The 16228-nt window shown below is 49.3% G+C and overlaps 7 protein-coding genes across 7 annotated transcripts; 5 read left to right on the top strand and 2 right to left on the bottom strand.

Annotated features, from left to right (window-relative positions):
- Positions 1 to 614: 614 nt before the first annotated feature.
- BP5553_00406 (FMN-binding split barrel) lies at positions 615 to 1559 on the top strand (the record flags this gene model as incomplete). Its single annotated transcript, XM_032009029.1, has 2 exons — positions 615 to 1364; positions 1413 to 1559. The coding sequence occupies 2 exons, from the start codon at positions 615 to 617 to the stop codon at positions 1557 to 1559; spliced, it is 897 nt and encodes a 298-aa protein (XP_031873083.1).
- A 903-nt stretch (positions 1560 to 2462) lies between these two features.
- BP5553_00405 (putative NADPH-dependent beta-ketoacyl reductase (RhlG)) lies at positions 2463 to 3471 on the top strand (the record flags this gene model as incomplete). Its single annotated transcript, XM_032009028.1, has 3 exons — positions 2463 to 2578; positions 2643 to 2957; positions 3024 to 3471. 3 exons carry the CDS (start codon positions 2463 to 2465, stop codon positions 3469 to 3471), a joined length of 879 nt encoding a protein of 292 aa, XP_031873082.1.
- A 64-nt stretch (positions 3472 to 3535) lies between these two features.
- BP5553_00404 (N2227-domain-containing protein) lies at positions 3536 to 4974 on the bottom strand (the record flags this gene model as incomplete). The annotated part of the gene is made up of 3 exons (XM_032009027.1): positions 3536 to 3714; positions 3789 to 4717; positions 4886 to 4974. The coding sequence occupies 3 exons, from the start codon at positions 4972 to 4974 to the stop codon at positions 3536 to 3538; spliced, it is 1197 nt and encodes a 398-aa protein (XP_031873081.1).
- A 255-nt stretch (positions 4975 to 5229) lies between these two features.
- BP5553_00403 (Uncharacterized protein) lies at positions 5230 to 7429 on the top strand (the record flags this gene model as incomplete). The annotated part of the gene is made up of 6 exons (XM_032009026.1): positions 5230 to 5378; positions 5473 to 6208; positions 6259 to 6850; positions 6996 to 7107; positions 7169 to 7274; positions 7391 to 7429. 6 exons carry the CDS (start codon positions 5230 to 5232, stop codon positions 7427 to 7429), a joined length of 1734 nt encoding a protein of 577 aa, XP_031873080.1.
- Positions 7430 to 8725: 1296 nt separating this feature from the next.
- Positions 8726 to 11227, top strand: BP5553_00402 (Uncharacterized protein; the record flags this gene model as incomplete). Its single annotated transcript, XM_032009025.1, has 1 exon — positions 8726 to 11227. One exon carries the CDS (start codon positions 8726 to 8728, stop codon positions 11225 to 11227), a length of 2502 nt encoding a protein of 833 aa, XP_031873079.1.
- Positions 11228 to 12216: 989 nt separating this feature from the next.
- BP5553_00401 (uncharacterized protein) lies at positions 12217 to 13012 on the bottom strand (the record flags this gene model as incomplete). Its single annotated transcript, XM_032009024.1, has 2 exons — positions 12217 to 12632; positions 12727 to 13012. 2 exons carry the CDS (start codon positions 13010 to 13012, stop codon positions 12217 to 12219), a joined length of 702 nt encoding a protein of 233 aa, XP_031873078.1.
- A 333-nt stretch (positions 13013 to 13345) lies between these two features.
- Positions 13346 to 15247, top strand: BP5553_00400 (uncharacterized protein; the record flags this gene model as incomplete). The annotated part of the gene is made up of 1 exon (XM_032009023.1): positions 13346 to 15247. One exon carries the CDS (start codon positions 13346 to 13348, stop codon positions 15245 to 15247), a length of 1902 nt encoding a protein of 633 aa, XP_031873077.1.
- Positions 15248 to 16228: the final 981 nt, after the last annotated feature.

Genomic DNA, 16228 nt, shown 5'->3' with positions numbered 1-16228 from the left:
GAGAGATGAATTGAATGAGATGAATTGAATATCAATGATAGAGATCTGCAAGATATATAACTTCGCAATTCAGAATATTAGAAATGTATCCGAGTATCTCTGCTTATCAATTCAATGATATCGGGTTTAAATGCTTCGCAATTCAGACATTGGTCATGTATCTGAGCATCTCTGCTTATCAACCATATCGGGTTCAGATGCCTCTTATGCCTCTTATCACTGTCGCCAAGTGCTAGAGCGATCCACCGGTCCGCTTATCGCTGCGGGGTTGAGGGGTCACACTCGGAAATCGGGACGGGCAGTATCTCGGCTTGCGACGGTTCTCGTTCCCTGGAGGATAAACAAATAAATATGACACTTCTTCTCGCAATATTTACAACCCCTTTGACTTTGGTATCAGCACTAGGACCTGCGACAGCCTTCATGAACTTGGCAGCACGCCACTTCCTCAGGCGATTTACGTAAGTGAAGCCTAATATAAAGTTATTAAAAACCTATGGCACGCTATCCTCTAAACCGCGATATATACTGATGAATTATACCGCGTTACCAGCCCGTTCAAGCCTACCTCGCATTATCATATTACTAGGCGAGCGAGTTCGCATCGAAACACCATGGCATCGCAAGACAACACTGGCAGAGTGAACGCTGAAAAGGATATTAAGCGCAATCCTCATCCCGACTTTAAGAAGGTCGAGTCCGCCAGGGACCCATGGGATAAATCTTTGGAATTCAACTTCAAGCAGACCCCCAATCCCGAGTGGAAGTTTGGAGACGGGGCTAATGACGGTGGTGCAACTCTGAACATTCCGCACGTTGAAATCGACCCGTATGAGGAGGGTAGATCTTCCGTTTCGAACTACAAACTGTTGATCTCCGGCATCATTCCTCGACCAATTGGCTTCATCAGCACCAGATCAAAGGACGGGAGCAGCACAAATTTGGCACCCTTCAGTTATTTTCAAGTTATCAATCATGATCCTCCCCTATTCACGATCGGGTTTGCTTGTGGGTTTGAGAACGCAAAGGACTCGTTACGGAATTTAAGCGAGTCCCAAGAATGTGTTATCAATATCATCTCCGAGCATTATGTTGAAGCTGCAAATGCTGCCTCAATTAATGCGCCTTATGGGGAAACGGAATGGAGTCTAACTGGGCTTACACCGGCACCTTGCTCGACTGTCAAGGCAAGCAGGGTCAAGGAGGCTATCTTCTCTGTCGAGGGGAAGCTGGAAAGCACTAGAGAATTCGAGAGCAGAGCCACACCCGGAAAGAAGACTGGGGTTCTTGCGATTATTGAAGGGACGAGATTCTGGGTCAGAGAGGATGCCCTCAACGACGATAAGAATTTGATTGATCCTGTCGTAAGTTATTCCAATATTACAAAAATCAATACCCTAACTTGTCCGTAGGTTTTGAGACCAATAAGTAGATTGGGAGGCATTACATACGGAAGGACGACAGAGGCCATGGAGTTACTTAGACCGGATTATCAGGAGTCCGTTGCGTCAAAGGAAGAGGTAAAGAAACTGGTGAAGGCAAAGGCAGACGGACAATGAGTGAGTTTATTTAGACGTAGCAAGAGACATTAGGGGCCACAGGCCATTTGATTCATAGTCTTAAGTTAGAAACTCACCAATAGACTTAGACCGATATCTATATTGTATTTTAAAGATTCTGGAGCCTTTTCCATTCTACGTGATATATTCAGGTACATGAAAAACATAGCTGTTTCCCATCCAAAGCCTGCATTTATCTGGTTCTTTCTATAAGAGGCCATATTAACCCCTTCGGCTAAGTTTGATATTTGATAGAATTTGACGGGCGGATATTTATTTACCTTTATCGGCTTAAAATTTACCTAGCTATTTTTCTCCAAAATGGTAAAACGATGTATTTCGAAATACGAGGAGACCACAGTGGCTGAGACCTGCATTTGCCTAGTACATCGAAATACCAGTTAGCCTTATAGCCCCGCATTCGTTTCATACCTTCGGTAACAAGGAAAGGCTATATGGAATCAATAGTGGTGTACGTAGTCTAGAGGAGACATTTGAGGGGTCACTTGTGCCTTGATGGTGCCTTATATCTGGTTTATGCCTTGATGCCTTGGATTCGGTATGTGCCTTATTGCCTTAGGCGTTGAGTCTGCATTGCTGCCTTATATCTGGTTTTTGCCTTGATGCCTTGAATTCGGTCCGTGCCTTGTTGCCTTAGGTTTACATTTATAGCCTGCCGAGGTGGAATATCCTAGAGTTTGGAGCTCGGTATCCCCGCGATGATTGCCGGCGCCGGCCCTTATTATGATTATTAAACCTCCACGGCCTGATATTTTGAATGCGAATTATCACTCCTCTTTAACACTTACTACTTCGGTTTTAAGCTCACTCCATTAATCAGAATTCTTGCCATTAATTGACTATAACGTCTAACTTCATCAATCATTTTCCTCCTATTGGACAATGGCAACTAAATATGACACCGAGCTGAGGGACTTCCCCAGCCTCTTCTCTTTGAAGGGGAAGGTCGTCGTTGTGACCGGTGGCAGCAGAGGTCTTGGTTTATCCGCAGCTTCCGGGTATGTCTTCTTTCCGTCCCCTTGAAATAGAGATGTTGGTCGCTAATACGTCATGAACATGCAGTTTGCTCCAAGCTGGAGCATCCAAAGTCTACATCACATCTCGCAAAGCCGCTGCCTGCGAAGAGGCGGTCAAAACCCTCAATGCTCTTCCTAATCTTGCCCCCGGCGCAAAGGCCATCTCCGTCCCAGCGGACAGCTCTACGTTCGAAGGTGTGGAGCAATTGGTGAGGGATGTGAGCAAGACGACCGATCACGTCGATATATTGTTTGCAAACGCGGGTGCTACATGGGGAGAGGCTTTCGATACGCATCCAGATGCGGCCTTTGCCAAAGTAATGGACTTGAACGTTAAGAGTGTTTTCAACACCACCCGATTGTGAGTCTTTCCTCTCAGATGTGTACTTCAGAAGCAGGGAGGATTGGGCTGACTCGGAAACCCCAGGTTTGCACCTCTGCTTCAAAAGAGGGGCACTATCGACGACCCATCAAGAATCATTATTACTGGGTCGGTAGCTGGTATTGGTATTGGCACACTTGGGGCAAACGCTACATTTGGTTACTCAGCGTCCAAAGCTGCAGTCATCCACCTCGCCAACAATCTTGCTGTTGAGTTAGGACCCAGACATATTCTGGTCAATTCTATCGCTCCCGGCTTCTTCCCCAGCAAAATGGCCAGCGAATTGATCAAGAAAACCGGTGGTTTCGAGGCCCACGCCGCCAGGAACCCAAACAAGAGATTGGGCAAGCCCGAGGATATTGCGGGACTGGTAGTATTCCTCTCCAGCAGGGCGAGTTCGCACATCAATGGTGCTACAATTACTGTGGACGGAGGCGAGGTGTGGTCAAGAGGGGGAATGGGCAATACGCAGGCTGAGACAGCTAAGCTGTAGAATGGGAGCGTCGAAATAGTAATTTTGTACATCATTTGATGAAATATTATTGTCTCTAAATGTGTCATTTCTTCCTGGCTACCCAATGGGTAGCTTGGTAGATGTTCTGAATCATGCTTTCTGGGTCTTGAATGTACGGTGCTGCAATTCCCGATTCTCGTAACTCTATTTCAAATCCAAGTTTCTCAACCAATGCTACGACTTCATCGTCCGTCAATTCCACACTTCCTGGATCTGCAATACCTGTGTTTCCTAAGTTAGTGCAAATGTACCTATAGGCATATAAGATGTAGGCATATAAGAACTATTCGGCTTACCACAGCTACCCGATGGATGAGATGGGTCCTTTTCACGACCATGGGTACCGGGAGCATTGTTCTCGAAATGCCAGAGTAAAGGTCCGACATTGACCAGCAAGCCTCCCTTTTTTAGACAGTTTCGTATAGCTTCAATATATCGTATAATATTTGGCGCGGTATCAAGGAAAAAGACAGTTGCAACTGCATCAAAACTATCCCGTTGATCCTCATCACTATATAAAAGTAGAAAATCCGAGGCACTCATGCTCATTTGACCGGCTCCTTCAACATTACCTAAAGTAACGCCCGGGTTCACGTCTGGTACCTGGACGGACATCAAGTGGTTTGCACGGTTTTTATGATTTGAAAAAGAGTGGGCCCATGGGTATATTGTATGTGACCGAGCCTCGGGACAGTGATTCAAAATGTATGAACTGGCAAGCAGCTGGTGATAACTTATCTCGTTGCCCTCGGCATCAAAACCATCACAACAGAGGTCAAAAACGAGGCGGCCAAGTCCAGCTCCCGGGACGAGCACCCGTAATTTCGATCCGGAGCGATTGGAACGTTCAATGCGAAGTGCACGCATCACTGGACCAAAACATGCTTCCCTTTCTGCGCGGCCACCCTCGGACCAATCGCGATAAAACTGTCGGAGGGAGCTTCGTGCTTTCTCGAGATCATTTGGCGTTGCTAGTTCACGCCAGTCGTCCTGTTTAATAGTCTCTTGATTAGAGGGCTGGGTTAATCCAAAAGATTGAAGTCCAGCCTCAAGGATAGCGGCAGCTAGTTCCGCATTCTTGTCAATAGCTGAGTCTACCGCATCGAGGGTTTCCAAATAGGAGAATGGAGGTTGAGCCAGGAGCTCCCAATGAGCTCGAGGGAGAGCATAAAATGACTGTCTTCGCAGATGGGTCGTATTGTAATGAGCTACTTTTGCATATTGACTGGAGGAACGTTAGTAGGTACGGCCTGTAGAGATATTTGGACTTCAAGATACACGCTTCAAATGACGTGCAAATAAATGCCGCCGCTCGCCAAATAATGTACTTTAAAACTGAAAAGATCCCCTCCCACACCCGCTTCAACAAGATAAACGAGAACGCAAAACTCACTAGAAGGAAGATAACGCACCCAACAGAACTCGTCTCTCCTCGGCGTCGTTATAAGTCTCGTTATTTCCCTGCCATTCTGGGGATGACATATTGCTAAACCTTGTCTTTCCTCTCTGAGCTAAAAATATAAATCATCGGTTCGCTGGAAATTTGGGCGTGGAGCGCGGTGAACTCGATTCCAACCTCAGCCTCGCCGAAATAGGAGTTGCCTCGCGGCTTAGTCATTGGCACTTTGCCTCTCTTGGCATCCAATCTGTATCCCAAACCGCATCTTCTTGTTACCAACGCCTGCCTGTCAACTTCAATTTCAACTTTGCGACCTTGTTACGTGCCCCTCTATCGGCATGGCGACTCCTGCCGCAACCCAGTTGGGGATGACGCCGCCGCTGTCTCTTAACCTCCCCACGGTAGCTGAGAATAAGGCCAGCAACGCCCTTATCGAAGAGTTGAAGAGACAGAACAACTATGAAAGCACGTCGGAGACAAATAAGCGGTATGCCTGAAGCCCTCTGATGGCAACCCTAGAGCCACGCTGAGAATCATACCCATTGCCAGCAATTTGCTAACATGGTTGCCGCTGAATGCAGAACCGTCGTCTTACAATCCCTCCAGGCCATTACGGAAGAATTCGTGAGGCAGGTCACTCGATTACAGGGCAAGCCGGAAAGTTTCGTCAAACGCGCAGGTGGCAAGATCTTCACATATGGAAGCTTTCGTCTGGGTGTCTTTGGGCCTGGCTCGGACATTGATACTCTCGTCGTCGTTCCCAAACACGTCTCCGTCGATGACTATTTTGCATACTTCCCAGACCTTCTGAAGAAGATGGCACCTGAGGGTTCTATTACCGAACTCACGCCTGTCCCAGATTCCTTCGTGCCCATTATAAAATTCGTGTACTCTGGCATCAGCATCGATTTGATTTTCTCCCGCCTGGAGAAGGACCAGGTTCCGAAAGACACAACGTTGCAGGGTGATGATGTGTTAGATGGGCTGAGTGAATCGGAACTACGTTCATTGAACGGCACTCGAGTAACCGACGAAATATTGAATTTAGTTCCGCAAAAGGCCATCTTCAGGACTGCTCTTCGAGGAATTAAGCTGTGGGCGCAGCGCCGAGCGATATACGCCAACATCATGGGCTTTCCCGGCGGCGTGGCTTGGGCGATGCTCGTAGCTCGAATCTGTCAGCTTTACCCCAAGGCCACCAGCTCAACCATCATTTTAAAATTCTTCCGTATCATGGACAAGTGGCAATGGCCACAACCAGTCCTGTTGAAGAATATTGTGAAAGGCAGGCACAATGTCCGGGTTTGGAATCCTCAAGTAGGTCTAATTGCAACGCCGATTTGAACGTTTTGCCTAACTGGGCTCAGGTGTATGGCAGCGATAGAGGCCATCTCATGCCAATAATTACACCAGCATTTCCCCAAATGTGCGCGACGCATAATATCACGTACTCGACCAAGGAGGTTATACAGAGAGAACTAAAGCGTGGTGGGGACATCACCGATAATATCATGTCAGGCAAGGCCCAATGGAAGGATTTATTCGTCAAGCACACGTTTTTCACGCAAGGCTATAAATACTACCTCTCCGTCATCGCAGCTAGCTCTACGGAGGAAGCCCAACTCATCTGGGGTGGATTGGTAGAATCTAAGGTTCGCCTGCTTGTTTCTGGACTCGAGAACCAACCATCGATTAAACTAGCCCACCCTTTTAACAAGGGCTTCGAGCGGATCCATAAGTGCCATAACGAGGAAGAAATCGAGAAGGCGAAGAGCAATCTTGAATACCAAGTCAAGGATATCCCCACGGAAACCACTGATCCTTCCCCTCCGCTAGAGCCCACTAATGAAGTCGTATCAGAAGATGCGGAAGTAAATGGTGGCCCCAATACAAACGGTGCGGAGAAACCATGTATGGTTTATACTACTACCTGGTATATTGGACTGGAGCTTCGGGAAGGTAAGTCTTCCTCCCCCCTATGAGAATGCCCCCTACGAGAATGCATCCCTGGACCTGCCTTGCGGTGAAACGAAACTTTCTTTTATAGGATCCATCGGGACCCCGCCATCATTCAGGTCTCGCGCCCAGCTGCTAATACATTTAGGTGCCAAATCCCTTGATCTTTCTGCAGAAGTAGACCACTTCAAGAAGATTTGTACAGGCTGGGAGAAATATAAGCCTGAATTCAATGCCCTGAACGTCACTCATACCAAGAAGTGAGTTTCTTCATTTCCCGCGCTCATCTGGCTGGTAACTTTGACTGATAGCCCCGATTAGTTATGATCTTCCGGACGACGTATTTTGTGAAGGTGAAATCAAGCCAGTCCGACCCCAAAAGAAAAAGGCGGCCAATGGTGTGGCAAAGAAGCGCTCAGCAACAGAAGTATGTGAAATGTAGTTGTCGCGATATACACCCCAGTCTGGTTTGAGCACTGTATGCTCGGATTAGATCCAAACCACCCCTACCTCCCAAGGGCTAACAGTGCTGACTTTGTATAGGATTCAGCCAGCATACCTGCGAAGAGACAACAAACATAGGTGGCAACCGCTAGTTAATCTCTGTGCGAGCTTATTCCAACCTTTTCCTCCTTTCTCTGATTGACCGACCTCTAACGGCAGGGCTATTCGGTATCTTCCGCTCTGTACTGAGCTATTCTGGGCCTCTGGCTCGATAACAACATGAAGAAATGCATAATCGCCGGCCATAAAAAGAAAACTAACTACACAGCATGTTCCCGGCCGAAGAGTCATGATTCGATGGCTTGGCCGAATTGGCTAAGTAGGCATTTGAGTCTTTGCCCAGTGCGCACTCTCTTATACTATACCAGGTGTTTCGTGGTACGAGCCCAATTTACAGGCGTTGGTGCTGTTCTCGGACTTGGAAGTCTCGTCGACTTTCTGGCGTTGGTAGATAAGTCGGCAAGCATATCGTAATCTACTTTCAGCGTACTTGGCGAACGGGGTTTAGATGGCTTACGAGCCCATGTACCTAGCACTCTAATACAATTACATTCAGAGACCACGAGTCTCGATCTACATTAGGGCCAGTGATCTCATGCGATGAAGAAGTTAAATAAACAAACACTAGAAGATTCCGTATACGAAGCCTAACGAGCCTACTGCCCCTAAATTCCAGTCTGCGTGATGTGTTGCACATGTCCCTGCTGTAAGACATTTAGCGGCAATTCCCAGTCAGGCACCATACGTCAGGCATGTACCTCCTAGGCGGTTTTGCAGCCTCATGACGGCTTCCATTTACCTACAAACACGACTCTTTACGCAAAATCTCAACGATATCCCTCAGAGGGACCATCTCTATCTCGTTGGCCAAACTCCCTTTGCTCGCATTTCTCGTCCCAGGAGCTATTTCCCCCTCAATTCCTACCACCGAGAGATTCGACGAGCGTTCCCAGCACCATGCCCTTAATTACCAGGGGCTAATCGTGAGCCTTGTGCAGCCTCTCCCACTCCTCGTTCCAATAGACCTGCGCATCTGCGTATAATCAAGCCGACTTATCAAAAGTGGCGGGCCCTAAACCATTACACTCAAGAGCTGCTCACCCGCGCCATCGTCGAAGCCTACTCCGATACCTATTTCCCAACCCTCAGCGACGGGGACGCGAGAGGCTCGAGAGATTCCGCTTCGACACTCTCCCATATTACAAACTACGAGCACAGTCCCGAATCTACAACTACATAGTTGACCGCCAGAGACGGCGTCAGGCTAGGAAGCCCGCGGGCACAACCATCTTGGATGCCCTCCGGAAGCGTGGTCAAATAATTTTTGGCGGCCAACACAAGAACAATGAGCTGGGGAGGCAGACGAAGTTGACGATGTCTGGCTCTATACCTGGTGGCGTGGATGCAAGCGCCTATGGCGAAGGACGAGAGCGAGGAGCACGGAGGAAGAAACTCGCGGGGTATTTAAAGGCTGCCAACGACATTAGGCAATCATACCAGCAGTCTTATTCTCAGAAATGGGCTGGAGACAATGAGCATGATGGTATGGAAGGGATCCCAGGCTCTTTCCCGGATGTGGCCATAGTATCGCATGGTGATGAGCAGCTTATATTATTTCCTTCATATGCAAAGAGACATACTAAAGAGCCACCGAATCCGGAATCCTCTCGCCGAGATAGTGCTACAGATGGACCGGGTGATGCCGAGTATTGGGACAGAGAATGGCAGAAGTATCAGGATGACCGGGCTATCGTCGATGTCGACGTTCGAGGCTGGATATACTCGCCCCATCGAGGCCCAATGACGAGGAGGAATAGGTTACTTATTGGGCTCGCTCGTCAGTTAAGTGGAATCCCAGCGCCTAAAACGCCCAGTAGAGATGAAAGCCCAGACTCAGTCTCGTCTTTACGAGCGAAACATAGAGAACATGAATCTCGGCGTGAGCAGGAAAGAATTGCCCGTGAGGCGGAACAAATACTCAAAAAGGGCGAAGGAGAGAACAAAATCGCTGCTCGCGGAGGTTATAGCGAGGGACCCCAAGATGACTCTGACTCTGATAGTCCCTATTATGACCGCTCAAAGTCAGGACGCGGTACTCCAGCACACACACCTGACGATGCTCCTGGACCCGGCCATCTCTCCACTCGACCGTCGTGGAATCATCCTTCTGATATGACCCAAGCAGAACTAATGACAGCCAATTCTCATTTGATGGCGCGGCTGGGGCCTTTCATGACTACCCCTCTGATATCGACCCCTATCACGATCTTCTTTTACGATAAAGAGTCATCCGTATCTCGAACTGTAACGACTAATGACGCTGGTCATTTCAGCATGAGAGCGCCACTAGAGTTTATCCCCACTCACGTAAGAGTGCTTGCATCGGAGAATCTCTCGGCAACGGACGAAGTCAAAATTACAGAACCAAAAGGTGTGAGCATCATCAGCGATGTTGATGATACCATTAAGCATTCCTCCATTAGTAGCGGGGCTCGAGAGATTTTCAGAAACACCTTCATCCGCGAACTGGCAGACCTCACTATTGGTGGAGTCAGGGAGTGGTATAATACTATGTACGATATGGGTGTAGGTGTGCATTATGTATCCAACTCTCCGTGGCAATTGTTTCCTGTGCTGGTAACGTTTTTCCAGAAGGCTGGATTACCTCCCGGGTCATACCACCTAAAGCAATATAGTGGGATGCTCCAGGGGATATTTGAGCCCGTGGCGGAAAGAAAAAAGGGAACCCTAGAGAAGATCATGCGAGACTTTCCAGAGAGGAAATTTATCCTTGTTGGTGACAGTGGTGAGGCGGACTTGGAAGTATACGTCGATGTTGTCCTCGCGAACCCTGGGAAAATTATTGGCATCTTCATTCGAGATGTTACGACCCCAGACAATCATGGATTTTTTGACCCTTCAATGGGGCCCCTTAGCGGGGATCGTCGGCGAGATAGGAGCCACTCTTCAGATAGCAGGATACAGCTGTCTTCAACACCCAATATCAGCGAGTATCGGCCTCCGATTCCTCCAAGGGCAGTTTCTGAAGCCCCACCTCAGACGAGTGACAGGCCGGCCTTGGGAAAACTAATTGATTTTGAGGAGGAACTCGAGGAAATAAGCGTACATAAGCCTCATCGCCGTGTAATGCCTCATTCCGCATCCACCTTTGAATTACTGGAAACCCCAAAAAGAAAACCTGTTTCAGAAGCGGCTGGAAAAGCACCGCCACCTCGGCCGACTAAACCTCTCGCACTTCGAGGCAGATCGACAACTGATCTAACTTCTGAGTCACAGCTAGACACCAAAAAGACTCCTCCACCACCTCCTCCACCACGTCGTAGTCAACCCCTGGCTAATGCCGCTTCTCATCCGTCATCACAACCTCGGAACCCTGCAGATCTCGGTTCATCAAGTGAAGGCTATATCTCGAGCGCCCGCCAGAAGGTCACAGCAGCCTACAATTCGCTGCCTGAAGTCAGGTCTTATATTCCCGGGCAAAGGGAACAGGAACGAGGACCGACAAACTCTGGTTCTGAAAAGCCACCTCCATTACCCCCGAGGGCTAATGCCGAGGCGGCTACGGAGACAGTCACCAAGAGGACGTCGCTGAGTAATATTAATTCGTCCGACGACGAGACACCTGTCAACAAAAAGCTCGAGCTTTGGAAACGACGGTGGAAGCGTGCGAAATATATTCTTGACTCAAAAGGTGTTCCGTTGCGGAGTTGGAGAGTTGGAGAGGATGTCTGTCTCGAAGCCGTACAATTGGTAGAGAAGACCATGAAGGAACTTGGTGTTGAGGGTTATGGGAAGGGAACCAAGAAGACTGGCAAAGGTGGTGGAGAAGTGAAAGTCAAAGATATAAAGCGATAATTACAAACAAAGCCAAGATCTCGGATTTACCACATATCATCGCGCCCTGAGGTTGAGAAAAAGACTCCTTCCTCCCTAAGACTTCGGCCCAGGAGGGTTTATGGGCCCTCTCTCAATAGATCCGCAGACTAATGATACCTAAAAATACATAACCCAAAACAATCCGGAATCTAGAAACTACCCCGCAAGAAAGTGTGTTGCATTGTGAGGTCAGCATTTAATCGCACTTCCGATATCACAGCGGCTCGATAGAGTAGTACAGAGTACACTCTTGAAAATAGCAAAGCCGATTCTCAAGAACAATATTCAGATCAACCAGAATTTTCTACTGGTCCAAGTTCTACTACTCATATTCCTAGTCCTATTGCTCCTACCACCTCAGGCCGGAGTATGCCGAATTTGAGTACCACAATCCCAACTACTTCGGCTTCTAGTACTACCACTAGAAATATACGACTCCCGAATTCTCCGACATAATGTACTAAATCCGGGAGCAAAACGATTTGTATACAAAAACCCCATACACTCCACCATACGCTAGTACAACCCAAACCAATTTAGTCTCAGCTACCACGACTTGAGGAGATTGACTGCTAGATACAATCAGCTCTGGGGCGTAGGAAAGGTGTATCTTCACACCAAGTTTCGAAGAAGCCTTTCATTTTCGGGTATCCTCCCAGCTAGGCTAAGTTTATGACCATACAGCTCCATGGCGTCAGCTCCCAGCTTAGTGCTTCGCAGGATGGTCCTGACGAACGACGCGAGGGGCGTGTAATAGTTCAAGTACCTTCAGGCCAGTGCGTCGTGAAGCGATGGACGTCAAATGGCTCATCATTATCGCGGAGGAGCTAGCGATAGAGCTGGATGTTGCAATCCAGCAGCTGGAGGCGGGTTGGAGGGTGGATAAACAAAATAGTACCTGCTGCTTTCAAAATCGCACACTCGTCCACACTGCTGCAAGAATGGCTTCGAATGCTGTCAGATCACGCCTAGTCATCCAGGGAGTAAACCGGAAATGTAAGGTTCTCCGCCATCGGTGGCCAGACACCATCCTGCCTGCTAAACACCGGACCAGCCAGTGATGGGATGCCTGATGGCGGACAGGTAACATTCACAGTTGATGTGGCAGTTGTCGACGGCAGCCTCGACGATGTCGTTCTGTCCTCCACATTGATCCACAGGGCCGGCTTTTGTGTCTTGTTGTATGCAAGGACACGGAATATGGGGGAATAGAAGAGCGGGATGGTATGGTTTGCTGACTTCTTCTGGGATACCAGGCCCCAAGGACCCCATGAACAGCTAGCGATGGATTCGTTGAAGAGCAGGAACCGACAGAAGGTGAGATTCGCGTCTAAATCAGCTTGGCTGATATTAAAATCCCACTTGATCTTACCGTTGTTTTCATCTGTTGTTGCCACCACGACACTTGTCAGCACATGCAACGCAATAGCCTCAATTTAACTACACAAGTAGCTTTATCACCCTTGGGAGTCACTCACAGGGTCCATTCGAGGTCCAGCCATCACTGTAGACCTCGTTTCGAACAGCGGCTTGTGCTGACTTGTTGCACTCCATATCGATGCCAATTGCGGTCGTATGCGCGAATTGAGTGTATTCCACGACCATGCTGTCGTTGTTGCGGACCGTGAGGTTGGAGACGTCCGGGATGGAAGGATTTGAGACTCGTGGAAATGTAAACCCTTGGTTCGCGACGGGGTCGCATCGCACCGGAAATGCTAGAGAGACGGTGGCCAGCAGCAGGCGGACGGTGACGATGAGGTGCATGTCCAAAGTTCGAGATGATTAAGAGTAGATATTGGTCAATCGCAGGTATGTACTGAATATGATATGAGAGCAAGTGCGGACAGAAGCTATTCCGGAGAGAGAAGAGAGAGGCTATACAATATGCTAACAGGCCTCTGAAAATAGATGCATCTCCGGTTGGGCCGTAGTGCAATAACAAGCTGCCAAGTGATTCACCTGGTTAGACCAGCCGCTCGGAGTCTCAGCGCTTCGACAATCTTCACCCCCTCTGCTCAACATCTCGTTGAGCTGTCTCCAGGTAAAGGGCTCTCGTGAGGCTCCCGACTTATGCCCTGGTAGGCAAACTAGATCATCATGTCTCGGCAGCCCGAGTCTGGCAATTTGCTAGACGATGTGGAACAACTCCCGGACGACGATGGCGACCGCGGCTACGATCTCCAGCAAAAGGCTATCCAACAAGAACAGCCGGTTCCAAGCAAATCAGTTGCCAGCACCGTCGCAATCCACCCCGTGTCGAGTCCAGAGCACCCTTCCGAGAAAACGAACGAGTCCGAGTCAGAGCCAAGCTCGTCACCAGATGCTCCAGCTCTACAACGGCATGATGGCGACGTGTGGTCGCCTGGATTCTGGAAACAGTTCCCTTATCGAGCTGCCTTGGCTCTTCTTAGCTGTTTAGCTTTCATAATCGCCTCGATTGTAGTTCTTGTCAAGTCGGACGACCAGCCTACTTCCGCTTGGACTGTGTCCCCGACTGTGTATCTCGCGCTCTTCATGTCGGGGACCAATATGCTCGCGCGTTTTGCGTTCAGCGAGGGCGTGAAGATAGCGTGGTGGTGCAAAGCGCTCCGGGGAGGCACAATTACGGACCTGCATAATCATTGGGATCATGCTGATGGCATTTTGCCTGCTCTATTCTCTGGTCGACAATTTAGTCTCGTGGCGTTGGGAACCATTGCTGTGACCGTCATGGTCATCGACCAGCCTTTGATCCAAAGAGCCTCAAGCGTCATTACTATCCCGAGAACGTTCCCGGTCAATGTAACGGCTCCAATCGCACCCGAGGTTCCTTGGGGTTTTACGGGGTATCAAATCGGCCGCCGCACTACCGACCAAGTCATGACACAGCACATGATCTCCGCCTTCAACGACCACAACAGCCAGGCTCCCATATTCACCGGCTTCTCGGGCTGTAACGATACCTGCACAGGCTATGTTGACGCTGGTGGGCTTTCAGCCAAGTGCAACACGACCAGCGGACCGATAATGTACAACATGTACGACTACCTGGGCAAAACCGTCTCTCCGTTCAGCGTCAACTTTGGCCTTAAACCCAGTCGTGTCAACGCTTCCAGCCAGATGGTCTTAAACGTCGCCTATACTGACAATAGCGACGGCAGCTCCTGTTCTGGCATCCGGACAGAGAGAACTTGCTACTTGGTGCCTGCCACCTTGCGGTACCCGGTCAAACTCACCGGAAATATTCTCACAATCGGGGACATACTTGGTAATGGCACAACACAGTCATTCCAGCCGACGCCGCCCATGATCGGCGTGGACGGTGGTGGCGACTTCTCGACCTGGACCCTGGGCGGCATGTACATCGCAGCCAACAGCCTCTTCTCCGCCAACGCGACCTATATCTTTGGCGGCGGAAACGGCATCTACATGGCCCTGCCAGACACTCTCTCTAACCAATTCATCAACTTCGCACCGCAAAACCTCTCCGGCCTCGAAGACAGTCAGAAGATCACCGTCCCCAGCGCCTGCGGCTCAAACTGGACAGACCCGACCTCGTATATCCTCTCCTCTCTCAACATGATGGCCTTCCGGATCTCTCTGCCCGCGGCAGGCTTTCCTTTCCGCAACACAAGCTCCCCTCCCGCCCCGCAGTTCCTTGTGATGGAACAAGCTAGCAACTTCAATGTGCACCGCTCCGACTACCGCTTTCTCATCGCAAGCACGCTTCTGACGACCGTATTCGTCGTACTCATCACACCCATGTTCATCGGGTGGTGGGAGCTAGGACGCGACGTGACGCTGAATCCGATGGAGACCGCCAAAGCGTTTGACGCCCCGCTATTGCGTGGACCGGGTTCGAATGCGCCGTTGCCGGAGTTGCTCAAGAGTATGGCGACGCGACGAGTGCGATTTGGGGAGGTGGAGAGCTATGCTGCTGGGCCGATGGTGAGCAGACAGTTGAAGCTTGCGGATCCGGTTGAGGTTACGACGCCCAGATCTGGGGTGGCGTATGCATAATAGACGACGTTTAGTCGGGACTTAGTTTTCTGTTTCTTTCAAACGCCGCTGCCCAACACTCAAAACTCAAGAAACGGAAAACGAAGTCGATTAGACGCGTCGTGCGGTACGAAATCCTCCCAAGGCCATCTTGCTCCTGATTCCGGCAAAGAGTAGGCACCATTAGGTTCCCAAGTCCTCTACGCCTAGGCCGGCAGGGATGCTTCCTTGGATGAGATTGCAGGAGAGACACGCAGATGTAATATATCCCATTGGTCAGTCTTCGTCGATCGTCTTATTGCGGAAGTGGACTTTGGATACTACCAATCGAAAGGGAAACTAGGCGGCAACTGAACCGTTCTCGCTAGCACGAGTAGGCTATCAGTTACTCCCGACCCTCGACTTGGCTCGCAAGCTATGTCTGATTCCATGTCGAGTGTATGTGCATCTCCTGCTATGATGAGGGAATATCAACTGGCTGGTAGGGTTTCCGCCCCGGTTGTAGTTTAGGCCAGCCTTGGGGGGATGGCGTCCTAGGAACGGATTTAATACCGCAGCGTTACATTGTATATAGCTTCCTACATATATAGACGAACGTAGCAAATAGTGCGTCGGTACGGCTTCGTTGCAATATTGCCGATAAAACAGCCCTACTCAACTTTCCGAGCAAAAACAGGTTTCATTCAAGTTCGGATTCAAGTTTGACAACCAGCTATTGTAGTCACTCTTGATTCTGTTATTCTCCATCTCTCTTCTTGGTGCACTTCTACTACATGTGCCCCCCGAACCTAAATGGATTAAGCCCCTTTCGGATAGTTACGAACGAGCATCAAAGATTAATAAGACAATATCTCTCGCTTAATACCCTGCCTACCAACCTACCTAGGTACCTAGGTACCTACTTCAAGAAAGGGGGGGGATTCACGTGAGCTGGTCACATGATGAATAGTTGCTCATACTCGCTTAGAACTCATTTACGAAGTACTCCGCCTCAACATTACA

Source organism: Venustampulla echinocandica (genome assembly GCF_003357145.1).
Source record: "Venustampulla echinocandica strain BP 5553 chromosome Unknown scaffold_0, whole genome shotgun sequence".
Classification (NCBI taxonomy): Eukaryota; Fungi; Ascomycota; class Leotiomycetes; order Helotiales; family Pleuroascaceae; genus Venustampulla; species Venustampulla echinocandica.
The sequence above is the reverse complement of the archived record's forward strand: the minus strand, read 5'-3'. Positions and strand labels throughout refer to the sequence as shown.